At 44.0% G+C, this 13,684-nt stretch overlaps 1 protein-coding gene across 1 annotated transcript in view; it reads right to left on the bottom strand.

Moving 5' to 3' along the window:
- plppr2a (phospholipid phosphatase related 2a) overlaps positions 1 to 13,684 on the bottom strand; it is a gene marked incomplete at both ends in the record, with an annotated part of 41,831 nt that overhangs the window by 11,500 nt on the left and 16,647 nt on the right. Inside the window, one exon of the mRNA XM_080488656.1 lies at positions 10,362 to 10,550. Coding sequence (XP_080344782.1) covers positions 10,362 to 10,550 — 189 coding nt within the window. The remainder of the gene's footprint in view (positions 1 to 10,361; positions 10,551 to 13,684) is intronic.

The raw sequence follows: 13,684 nt of genomic DNA, 5'->3' as shown, positions 1-13,684 counted from the left end.
CAAACAGCAGGTCTGATATCAGCTTTACATGGAAATACTTTGTACTGAAAGTACTGAATTGAGCTTCATTGAGCAGTTTGTTGCCACATTTCAATTCCAGCTGATAATCTCCAAGTGAAAAAAAAAAAAAAATCAACAACTCTATGTTAAGACTGTTAAGTCTTAAGATAATGTTAAGACACTATCAGAATTTAATCCTGATGTGAGTTTTTTTTTTTTTTTTCTCTCTCTCACTTTTCTTTGGGTAGTTTTGACTTTCAGTGCTCCTTTGGACACGACACCTCCAATCTAAATCTCAAGAAAAAACACAAAACAATCCATTTAATTATTTAGTGGGAAAACTTTGCCGTGGGAAATTCAGGCTCAGCCTAAAACGCAGCTCCGCCTGCATGACGCGCAGCTCTGCGGCCATAAGACGTAATGCTTCTGACAAGATTGGGAAATCTATTCATGTGTAAAGCACAAAGCGATGCCGAACTGTCACGAGCATCCCATTATCTGTCATCATGTAACAGTGACCTCAATCTCCGCAACGCAGCCTGAACGTGAGAGTTGGCCTAATGGATGATGCGACAGACGCTGCACCTATCTGAGAGCGTCAGCCTCTACCTTTACTCACATGTGCTCCTCGCCGGGGAGTTTTGACCGCTAGGAAATGTAAAAATACAGGGAGGGTAATGAGAAGGAGGCAGAGGAGTTTAATCAAGATGAACGGTCAGGTCACGGCTGTGAAATAACACGATTCAATTAAAATCAGTTTCAAGAAGCAGTAACATCCAGATATTAGAGCAACTCGCTATCTTACATAAACAAACAGTCAAATCCGTTGGTTAAGAAGTAACTGATAACCAGTTACCTTGAAAAAGTAATCCGATTATTGATTTCTAGTTATACCCTTTTAAAGTAATCGAGTTACTTTACTGATTACTTGTTTTTGAAAGCAACTAAGTTAGATTACAAGTTACTATTTTAGTTACTTTCAGCGGCTGCCGACAACACCCCCCATCGTCTCAACATGAAAATGAAAAACCCTGCTGATCACTGCCTCCTGCACCATGTTTATACATATTTAACCTTTGACCTCCATGTTTTGTTGTATTTATATTCGACTCACGGTTTTATTATCATAGTTTTACTATTACTGGTTTTTATTTACCCGGAGTTGTAGTTGTAGTCTGTTGTTGCACTATTGATCTATTTATTTCTATGCTACCATTTAATGGCCCCCGGGGACAAGTCAAGTCTTTCCTTGATTGATTGATCGATTGAAAAAAGGGGCGGGGCTTCCTGCCAGTATATCTTTTTACTCAGGAAAATTACAAAAATACTGTCACATCTCTGCAGTTGTGTTCTTGTTGCAATGACAAGGTTTATTATTATGTTTGTTGGTTCCAATTCTTTTTTGTTTCCTGAATGCAGCGAGTTGGTCTGTGATTGGCTGAGAGTGGAGAAGGGGGCGGGTCAGGTGAGCACAGTGTGTGTGTGTGTGTGTGTGTGTGTGTGTGTGTGTGTGTGTGTGTGTGTGTGTGTGTGTGTGTGTGTGTGTGTGTGTGTGTGTGTGTGTGTGTTGCACAAACCTCACTGCGTCAACACAAACCGAATAATATGCTAAATCACTATAAAAAAAAATTAAACATCTGCCCCACACTTTATGCCAACTTCCAGATAGAAACTTTATTATTAATGTTATTATTATTATTATTATTATTATTGATCTTTATTTTGAACATACAAATAGGGGGGGAAAGGGAGAAAAAAGAAACTAAACTATACATTTTACTTCACTGATGCAGTACTTTCAATTTCAGGTCAGTAAAAAGTATAAATGAAATACTGTAAAATACACATTTCATCAGTAAGCAGTACGGGGATGTTTTGGGAAGCACCTTCAGCTTCATGTTCCAGGTTCAATTTTGGACTCTGTTTCTATTTTCTTGGCAATTTGCAAGTTTTCTCTCTAAAATCAGGTTGACTTGCAAGTATTTAACTGCTTGAGCAACGTGGTCGATATCATTAGCCACAATCAAGCATCCATAAACAAGAAGAATCAATAAGAATCAGGTCATGCGAGGCGCTCGCACACCGCTGGCGAACAGAGAGTCCGACCACAGGCCTGGAAGACGACCCAGACAAGAACCTGACGGATGGAGGCAGTTACCCCATGTTGATTGTTTTAACAAAACAAATCGTATTTATACAAACATGTCACAGGAAATCTATCAACTCCAGACGAAGCAGCGACTTTGCACAACCTCCACCTCCGACACCGTTCAATTTTCCCTAAATTCTGATTTCCTCGCTTTGTTCCATCACGAAACCCACGGCTCATCGCGCTTTAATGTCTTTCATCTCTCCCTTCATAACTTTCTGCAGGGAACCACTGCGAGCGAGAATCAAACGCAGCTGACACACACACACACACACACACACACACACACACACACACACACACACACACACACACACACACACACACACACACACACACACACACACACACACACACACACACAGAGTCCGGTGTCATGTGTAAAGCCGTATGGCGGCGGGGTGGCGAGTCGGGACGTGCCCCCGTCGTGAATGCAGATTGGGGCACCGGCGTTCTGTCGGAGATCCCGGAGGCGCCAAGTGAAGCGTGGCAGTCCAGCAGCCAGGCAGGACCCCTGAGGTGCCTCTGCTCTCTGCCCGAGTGAAAAATGGATCAAAGCTAAGAAGCAGAAATGACAACCACTGTTCGGCCTAATCGCATTTCACAGGAAACGGGACGACTTCAGCCGAATCCACCACATAGGCAACGGGAAGGCGTAAACCCGATCTCGCTCGCTGCGTCGCCAATCAGCCTGACGCAACGACCGCCTCGGGCCGCAAGAAGGGAGAAAAGAAAAATTGGTACGTGGAGCGAGAAGCACAACTGCAAGCTCGACTAACAGAGAGACGTGAACGGCAGAACGCAGTTCGAGGTGGCGGAGAGAAGAGCAGGTGACAGAAGGCAAATGGAGATTGTTGATGATGTGAGGATCAAATTCGTATGGTGATGCAATCCTTCGCCGGCTTGGGCAGGGTGATTACCATGGTGTCATTGCGTCTCAGGCAGGCTGTAGTAAATCTTCCTCTCTGTATGGATGTCAGCGCCTCAGATAGATGGAACCGATAGAGCCTCTTTAATGTGCAGAGAGGAAAACAACACCAGCCTCTTCTCTCCACTTAACACAACCCCCATCAGTTTCTGTGAGGGGACGACTCTTTTTTTTGTGTTGGTTTTTTTCAACACACATCTCCTCTCTTTCCTCTCCAATATTACAATCTTTGCCCGACACTGTCATCATCTTGCCTCTTTCAGGACACGTTCCCTCCATTTTCCCGCCGATGCCAGACTGAGCAACAGAAGTGCAGGGAGCAGAAGCCAGAGAAGCCGACACCCAGACACATATGCTCCGGTGGCAGCCAGTGTCACAGTGATCGACACCCCACCCCACCACCACCACCACCACCACCTCCACCACCATCTGTTTCATTAACCTGGGTGCATCAAGGTTTGATTTTCCATCTGAAAGAGAAATAAAGAATAGGCGTCTAAGGGATGCAACGTCCGGCACGTGGTTCAAAGAAACCTTTAGTTTATAAATCTATATGCTTATGAAACTAATTGTAATCCATCATGTTCTTTAGAATCTACTTGAACTCGGCAGCTGGCACGCTGCTCTTATTTGGGTGGACCAACAAAAGAAGGACAGTTCAGCAATGGGACAATGGGACCAAAGTTTGTGGTCTGAAGCCTCCTGCCCTGATCCAGCTTCACCGAGTGGATCCCTTGTCTGGTTTATCCGTCCTATTCCTTTCCGTCCTTCTATCGAATAGCAGAAAGCCGCCACCTCTGAGCCTGGTTCTGCAAAGCTTTCCTGTAAACATTTGAGTTTTTCCTTTCCACAGTCGCTCATGTGGATTTGTTGGGTTTCTCTGTAAGAGTGCCCTGAAATGACTTTGTTGTATTTGACGCTACATAAACAAAATTGTATTGAAATTATTTAAGCGTGCAACAAGACATCGGTCCCGAGCCACTCTGTTTTGTGAATTCAGCGGAGAGGATTTATTGGTCCAGATCAATCCTGGCCATATCAAAAAAATAATAGTTCAGGACATGGACAATGTATTGATCCCGCCTGTTTGTGGTGATCCAGCACGACTCCGGATGGATTCGTAGCTCAATGGCCAATAGAAGCGCTACACAAAGTCACTTTTCAACCCCGTGTGCACCAGAGGGAGATCCTCCCCAGCAAACTGCACCCTGGACGTTATTGGACGTAACATCTGTGGCCTGGACGAACTGAACCTGCGTCACCTGGAATTCCACCAAATGAGTCAGAACAGAACATCGCTGAAAGGTGACATTTTTTCCTTTTCATTAAGTATTCATCTCCCCGTGTGCCGTTCACCTCAGTTTGACTGCGCTCGGGTGAAACGCTCCATCCCCTCCTCGTCTGAGGCAACGGGCGAGGAGCAGAGGAGTAGAATTCAGATGTTCTCAGGTGAGGTCTGTGTTTGTTCGTGCTGCAATGCGAACGAGGCGAGACGGCCCGACAACGCACGGCTGATGTGTTAATTGGCAGCTGCGATAAATATAGGTGCACGGGAAGGTCGGAAACGAAAGCACCTCAAAGAGGGTAAAAATAGGTGTTAATAAGAAAGCCGACAATCCCGGAGAAGCCTGGAAGTGTGGGAGGAATAAACCCGAGGCGAAGATGCATTATTAATGTCTCGCTATCAGACGGAGGTTGCGGTGGAAAACAGGCAATCTTCACATGAGACTAAAGACGGCAGGGCCTAAATTGCACGGGACAGATAGTGAAAGCAATGAATAGAACATGAAGGCAACAAGGTCAGCGTGGATGTAGCGGCGTGAAGAACGGGGAGAGCCGACGCGCGACAGAACGAGGGGGCAAAAGCCCCCCCCCCCCCAAAAAAAAACACGTCTGATCAAAGGAAGGATTTACACGTGTTTGCATGCGCACGCTGTCAGGCCGGATCCACGCCAGATAAGTTAATACACCCCAGGCTTAACTGGCTTACAAGCTCCATTAGGCAAACTTTCTGGCTGCCCTGAAAGTGAACCAGACTCTAAATGCATGTTTATGTGGAGCATCGTCAGCGTCGTGGCTTATCCTGCCACAGCAAGTGTCCCACTGGAACAAACGGATTAATAACAAAGGAAATGGATTAACAAATATAATTAATATTTTTTTTGCTCTTGCAAATAAAATTGTAACACAAAGTTCTTGGGCTTAAAATACATTTGAGTCATGGGCCTTCTTGTAATTAATCCAGGCGGAGCACAGGTTGGTCTGTCTGTTCTTCCAGTCTTTAGTTTTTGTCAATCAGCAGCTGGCGTTCGGCTCCTCTGATATTAGTACGATTACTTTCTGTGCCTTGCTCATGTATCGGGCCATATGTCGGTTGATCTTAGCTGCTATGATGTCACACTGGAGCGTCCATGTTGTACAGAGACTTTGGATTGTTCTTAACACTGTGGATGGATCCCAAGTCATGTATTTGTTCTGTTTGTCTCTCATGGTCACATTTTTATAAACCTGCTCATTCATTCAAATTAGGCCACCTGGTTGAAAAAAGCCTATCCGTGGCGCCTCCAATTAAACAGGCAGATTTATGTTTTACGCTACAGTACACACAGTTCAACCACCTTGTACTTGTCAATGAAGCAGTGTGTAATATTTCTAATGAGATTTTGATGGTGCTAACAGACAGTAGAAATGTGTAGAGATGAATGACTGGAACAGATGCTGTGTAATTAGGCAAACATGTACAGAGAGTGGTCACAATGGGGATTCCTACTACTCTAGAGAGAATGGGGGGGTTGCTTGAGTGAGAAAAACACACAAGTGATGAAAAGACAAAACAGTAATAATAATAATATAATAATAATAATAATGCATTTTATTTGTATAGCGTTTTACATTAGCAAATCAAAAAGTGCTAAAAACAATACGAGCTAAGGCAACAATGTAAAACACTTCAAATATCAGCAATAAAAATCAATACGAGCTGCGAACCAGGAGTTTTCTTTTAAGCCAGATATGTCTTATTAAATAAACTCCTTCAACAAGAACAACATAAACTCCTACCTGGTATTATGTTACTTTAAGTTGAGTCCTATATTGAAGATATTACAGTGAAATGGCCCAACTGGTTTCTCCTTTTGATAGGAGTGTCTACAGAATGAATGGCGGCACACCGGGGGGTTTAATTGGTGCACTCAACACTTTCAGCTGCTTTTCACAGAAAACAGTTTCCTCGCTATGCAGCTTTTGTACGTACGTGCAGTTTGGGTCTGGAAGGGTACCAAGTGACGGTACAAAATTCACCGAAAACATTCTTTTTGAGAGCAGAAACATTTCGCACAATTCATCAGAACGGTCGGCGCGTTGCTTCGAGCCATTCGAGATGTCAGTCGGGGGAGGGGCAGGTCAGCCAATGTGGGACTGGAAATGTTACGCTGAAAAACGTTCATGAAAAGCTTCGTGAAAACGCCTCATGCTGGGCAGTTTTGTTCCATGGGCCTTTTGTTTGACACCCCTGATATCAACAAATAATTTTTGCAAATTTGAATTTGCACGATTCCCTTTTCACACGTTGGTTTTCTTCAGTTTCACCACTGTACACGACACAGGCCAGAGCCATTTTAGCATTTGAGGGTAATTGTTGCCCACTGCTAGGAATCCGTCTGTTTTGGCCCTTTCCAAAGCCTGCCTGGTATGAAGTCCAGGCCAACCTGCGATCGCTGGATAAAACAGTTTAGACGATGGATGGATGGATGGATGGATGGATGGATGGAGAGTTACATTAGAAAGCATTAACTTGTAATGGTGATATATATAAAGGGAACCTCCACTCCGGATTGGTTAGAGTTAAAAATGCCTTGGAAGTAAAACACCTTTTAATCCTATGATTACTTCATTACAAGAGTAACTTAGGTTGTAGAGATATGACACTCCAGAAGGAAAACGTGTATACATGCCATAAATATAACAGATGTGAACGTGTCGGGTAACTTTCTGTAGGTTTTCCTCGTGCGCTGGATTGACTCTTGGTGCTGAAACCTTCAGAAAGTGATCGATGGTTTTAATTAAACGCTGCCAGTCCTGCTGGGAGCAGACTACAAAGCCAGATCGCCCCCTGTTGGGCTCGGAGGACCCTGACAGTGACCCAAAAACACTGGTGGCTGTTTAACTTAAATGACTCCGAGGGGTTTGCCTATTCATTCCGTCAGTCGAAGCCAGGATCTGATCTGTGATTAATCTTAATAATGTGAAGCTTTTTTTTCGCCATCAAAAAAATCTAAAAGCAGTTGAAGCAATCAATGTTCAACACTTTGAATTAAACCAAGTTTAAATGGTCTCTTACACGCTATAGTGATTATATAACCATAACTGAGGACTTTATTTGCAGCTCAGGTGAACAACGTGACATGAAACTCCTCTGTAACCAGCAGCAAACGGCAAAACACTTTTACCTCGAACTGGCACTTTTGAAGGGAGTTACTGCTGTGATTTAGTTTGCTGCTTGTTACACAAACACTCCGAGGGCCTCTGTCGGCACAGGTTAGGGCAGAGGAGCTGGTGTAAGTAATGTGCTCTGACCCATTTCGGCATCCAGAGTAATTTGCACTCCGTTTTAAGGCCGATTTAAAGGTCTGCTTCGTTCGGATTAGGGACTTTAGCTGAGCACTTAAACGGCTGTAAATCAACAACTGCCTGCCTTTAACAAGCAATAAACTATTTTAGAAGCTTTAGAAAAATCATTATTAGGATTTAGGAAGGGATATGAGTCTTTTATTTCAATGTGGTAAATAACAGAGAGCCCGCTCAGTCCTCACCAAGCAATTAAAATTTAACTCTAGAACCAGACTTTCCGCTAAAGAACGTCAGTGTTGACACTAAAACATCCACAAAAATGTGTTTATTTGATCAGGCAGCAATACTTATACCGAGTAGTAAAGATTTAAATGAAGTTCTGTCACTTTTTCACGAACAAATACTGACCCGCAGGACGCTTAATGGTGAAAATTACAACTGTTTAAAGGTAGTTTGGGCCTTTTTGTCAGAATAAACTTCCATTCTAGTGTCTGAAATGTTAAAGGAGATATATATCTTCAGCTGGAAAATAAAAACAAAGTGTTTAGGCTGATGTTTTGTTGCCCCCCTCCATCCACCCTGAGCTCCTCCATACATAACCATGCCAACACGGGCTTAAATGTTAACATGTGGATATATGGAGGTGGATTATTTAGTGGTGGGACTCAATGTTTGAAAAAAAATAAATCTTGTTAATTAGTGTTTTGATTAAAAATGTAAAAAAATTTAATCAAACTGACTGGAGGAGCAGAATGTATTGCATTTTGTATTTACTCTTTACTTACATCGTGTCACATGGTAATTAGTACGTGGACTACACTGTGTATGAGGGAACTTTTCTTTCTTGGTCTGAATTTCCACCTGGAAGTGGAAAAAATGTTTTGACCGCTGTGACATGTACTGGACATTGCACGTTTTGGATAATAATAAAGGAGCAAAGTGTTTCATCATAAATTAGGACTCAGACTGTCAATATTCCGACACACCATCAATCAGCGCGTCAATAACATAATCCTGGTGTGACTTAAAGCCTTGGCTTGGCCTCGACACTGACTTTGTTAGATAAATGAATCAATAAATGTTTAATCAAGTCAGGCTTGCTGATTTGTATATTTTTAACTTTCACCTGTTCTTTGAATAAAACCCTCAGACTAACATCAACTTGAGCCTGCGGCTTCATGTTTAGCACTGAAGTAAAACCAAAGAATTATTTAGTTCCACCCACCAGGCCAAGCAAATCGCTCTTATCTGCTTTAATGCATCACGTCCGTAAGCTGCTGCTGTTCTTGGATGTTTTCCACACAAACGGTTTGTTGTCTGATTTGATCAACATGACGGGAACTTAAAGGAACTTTCTCAGATCCTCTGAAAGTTTAAATAAAGCATCATGAAACATGTTTATCCTTTGAATTGTTTATTTTTGTGCAGAGTCTTATCTGAATAGAAAAAAAGGATATATGTAAATATGAATATGTGATATACAGAATATGTATATTTATAAATAAATATATGGAATGATGTTGGTTCATTATGGAAATATAGAAGTTTATTGATGATGACTATGTAATGAGTATTGAATAAAGTTGTAGGATTAAATATGCTGGTGCTTTTTCAGCCTACTTTTAGAAGGATCATATTGTTTGTTTGGGTTTTTTTTTTTTTGTTTTTTTTTACATACATATCTATTAAATAAACTGTTCATTCATGCCAGTGAGTTCCACAAAATGCATCAACCTCGCTCTCTGGTAAATATAAATTCTTAGTAAATCTGGTGTAGCTAATTAACACTCCCTAATTTAAAATGAAATAAAACTCCCGGCCGTATTGTGGCGCACAGCGGTGCCAAATCATAACAAGCCTCAGTATTTCCCCTCGGGTCGATGGCCGCCGCGCTCCGACATCATCTGTGTTTGTTCTGCGCTCCACTTGGAAGGTACTCTCTCATCCCTGCACTAAATGTGTGTGTTTTTTTTTTTGCCGTCAGTGTGTGTGTAGGTGCGATGATGTTTTGCTCTGTTGTGGACGCCGGCTGGTTTGTGCCCGTGGTGTCGGCGGTGTGTGTTTTTTTGTGTGTAAGCTGCCCTGGGTTTGCGTCTCCGCTCGGCGCCAGGTGTTCCACGTTTTAGTGCTCACTGCCTTCCATCTCGCTTCGGGCTCATCAGCCATGTGTGTGTGTGTGTGTGTGTGTGTGTGTGTGTGTGTGTGTGTGTGTGTGTGTGTGTGTGTGTGTGTGTGTGTGTGTGTGTGTGTGTGTGTGTGTGTGTGTGCAGAAACTCAGTCCGTGCCCCAACTTAAACTGCCTTTCTGTGTCCATTGTGTTTTGGCGTCATCGATCATACCGACTTTTCTCATCGACTCAGGCAGCGACTGTTGCCTCCCATTACCGTCTAGTCTTCACTCCAACTTCTGCAGTTTCTTTGTCAAGCCTTCTCTCTCTTTTCTCCAATAACCTGTCCATCTGTTCTCGTTCCATCTCTGCATATTTCATGTCTGCACACGTGTACACACACACACACACACACACACACACACACGAGATGACTCACTTCCAGCGCGTTCTCACACACTTTCACAACATGTGAACGCAGACACCTAGAACACATCTAACAAGCCAACTTTGACAACTTTCCATGAAAAGAGCTTTCCTTTCTCCCCCTTCAAAGACGAATGATAATAAAAGCAACAACCCCCGCTTCCTCTCATGCAGATACTCACGGTGAACGTGGGGACGGCTGTGACGAGCGAGTAGATGAGCACCGGGGGGATCTTGCTGCCTTCGTCCGGACCGGGGTAGGGCTTGGAGAAGGTCTTGTCGTAGCAGAAGAAGCCCTGGATGTGCACCGGGAAGGTGTCTGTGTACTCGAAGTAGTAAGCCAGCAGCACCGTCCCAGCCATGATCACCAGCTGGAAATAGAACATTATCCCTCGGTTAGGAAGCGAGAGGACGAGGGGCGAAGCGGAGGAGGTAGAGGCGGCGGCAGAGCAGGAGGAGGAAGAGGAGGAGGAGGAGAGGAAGAGGGGAGAGTCAAGTCCCTGTTCCCCTCGGTCACAGGGAGATGCATAGGAGAGAAGGGGGTTGGGGGGTGGGGGAGCAAAGAGGAGTTCACTTCGGATTGAAGGAGAAAGAGACGACAAGAATCAGAAAGGAGAGTCTGTAGAGAGACAAATGAAAGAGAATAAGAGGTTTCTGCAGCAACACCGGCAGCAAAACACAAAGAGTTCCAGAGAGAGTGGAAGAGATGGCGGGAGGGGTGTGAGAGAGAGAGAGAGAGAGAGAGAGAGAGAGAGAGAGAGAGAGAGAGAGAGAGAGAGAGAGAGAGAGAGAGAGAGAGAGAGAGAGAGAGAGAGAGTGAGGGGGGAGGGAGAAAAAGAGGGAGCAGCTTTTACGCTGCTGGCACTCATGAAATCTACTACAGTTGAGCTGTGGGTGTACATTTGTAGATACGGCATGCAAGAGCGTGTGTGTGTGTGTGTGTGTGTGTGTGTGTGTGTGTGTGTGTGTGTGTGTGTGTGTGTGTGTGTGTGTGTGTGTGTGTGTGTGTGTGTGTGTGTGTGTGTGTGTGTGTGTGTGTGTGTGTGTGTGTGTGTGTGTGTGTGTGTTAGAGGTGAATGGTGCCTCTGCAGGCACGTGGTTCAAACCATCAGCCGATGTCTCTGCAAAAAAGTGCCTAAAATCCTCCCACCACCTTCCACACACAAGTGTGTCATCAATTACGTCTTAAGTCATATTTTACTAAAGTTTCCACGTTTGCATCCGTCTATCAATTATTTCATTTTAGAAATATTATTTTTCAAGAAGTTGAATTTTCCTCCTTCTAACAGTTGGAGTAGCGTTTTCAGCTTTGTCGTGTGAACAGACACCCAGTTGCTGCGAACTATAATCTGCCTTAAATCGTCGGATCTGTCATTGTCGTATTTATCATCATCAGATTGGACTAAAGATCGAGGAGACAAGAGAAGCAACTCACTGCACCATCTTGTGGTTTAATGTAGTATTACTACTCAGAATGGACTGGGGCTAATGGACTTGCCAGCAAATTCAGATCAAGTCTATTCTATATATTCCATGTTATTATGATGCTTTCCTTCTAGAAATATCATATCAGACACCTTTGGGCTCAGATCATCAACTCATGTTACTGAAATGTTGCTTCTCAATAAAAAAATATCCACATTTACTGACAATGTATTTGAAGATGAACCGAGTCCAACTGAGTAATTTTGTATTTTTCTGCATTATCTCAGTTTGGATCACACCAGGAGGCAACAGAACGCAGCATGAAATCCAGCATATCGAACTGTTCATTCTCGTACCTTTAAAAAGACGAGAAATGGGGTCGGCTTTGTTTATTTCGGGCTCATTTCCACACACTCCTCAGTGGTGATTGCACAGATTAGCCAGTCGTTGGCATGCTGCTGTTTTTGTCACCTGCGATGTGTGTGACGGCATCTCATTCACACCCCAGAAACCCCCCTCACCCCCCCACCATCACCACCCTCCACCACCTCTCCCCACTCTTGACTTCATCCAAACACAGAAACCGCAGCCGTTAAGCAGAAAATAAAGCCAGCCGTTTGAGATGAAGCAGCCTCGCCTTCCTCAGGCGTGGAGGCAGAAAAGGAGGATCAATAATGTGACGGAAGGACGCATTAAGACAGTTCAAGTTGGGAGCCGTCACGAGGAAGGCGGCCCGTTGAAGCGTGGAAGAGCGAGGGGGGGGCGCCGCCCTCTCTTCTCCAGCTTCCGGGGATGCCGTCATCCCCCCTCCGAGCTTTTCCCACTGCGCGAATATACTTTATGCTTGTCAGATTATCGAGGCGCTGGAGCAACGCGGCTCATTACGTGGCGACAGCGGATCTAATTAGATTACTTCAGGTATCGGGGAACTCAAAGGGAAGCCACGGCTCCTGAACAAGTCGCACAGGAAATTAGCTGCTGGATGATTTTGGCGAGGCGCTCTTGTAAAGTGCTCGTGGTTTGATAGGAGGAGCGCTTATCTGCTCTTCGAGCCTGATCTATTATGAATGAAAAGACAATGGACAGTAATTAAATTTGCTCGTTTTGAACTGAGACATTTCTACTTGGGAAATTCAATTTGGGAAACACTGTCGACCACTGAACTCGAGGCAGAACTGTTACGTCTTTATATCACGTCGGCTTGACAGCAAGTTACACTTTGTGCATATTAAAGTTTTTCCTGGGTCACTGCGCTCCAAAAGATAAATACTCATCTTATCAGCCAATCCTTCCTTACAACACGTTCACTTATTTCTCTCCTTCTAGTCCCCAATCCCAACTGGAGCAGCAGGGAGTCTCCACCTCTGAGCCTGGTCCTGCAGAAAGTTTCAACCTCTGACTGTTCTGCAGGTTTTTCCTTTCCAGAGTCTCCTCTGCTTGTTCCTGTGGAAAAGTTGGATTAGTTTCGGTGAGCGTATGTGGATTTTCTCCAGCTACTCTAGTTTCGTAAATTCCCACAGCCTGAGGCCCCGTAGCACACGACGACACCGATTCATGTAACGACGCAGCGTTTTAGGAGCCTGGAAACGGCTTCCAGAGTGGAGAAATTTGAGAAAAACGCTGCCTCTGCTTTGACGTGTGCACAATAGTACAATAAATTGTTAATGTCTATAGCATGTTGTTCTCTGGATGCAATCAACAGCACCCACTAGTGGTCCTACATGCTAACTGCAGCGTATCCCACATTTCTGCTATTTCACTGTAAATGGACATAGTTTTCAAAATGTTGACGCGTAAACCCCGAAAGTTTCTGAAACGAAAGCTCAAGAACAGACAGGTCTCAGACTTTACAGTGCTGACTGAGACTTTGCACAGAGTTTCATTCTTTTAACTCGTTTATCTTCTGAGAAATTGTCAAGCAAAAGCCAAAGCTTTTCCAATTCATGACATTAAAAGGTACAATTCTCAAGTGAAGCCATTGCAGTCGCAAATGAGCTGAAGTTTTTGAAATCGCACAACTGACGGATGCTCTCTGAGGAAAAGACGCTTTATCTCCACGCCGGGTTATTACGGCAGGAAT

This window comes from Lipophrys pholis (genome assembly GCF_963383615.2).
Source record: "Lipophrys pholis genome assembly, chromosome: 19".
In the NCBI taxonomy this organism is placed as follows: Eukaryota; Metazoa; Chordata; class Actinopteri; order Blenniiformes; family Blenniidae; genus Lipophrys; species Lipophrys pholis.
This window is presented reverse-complemented; position numbering and strand designations above follow the sequence as displayed.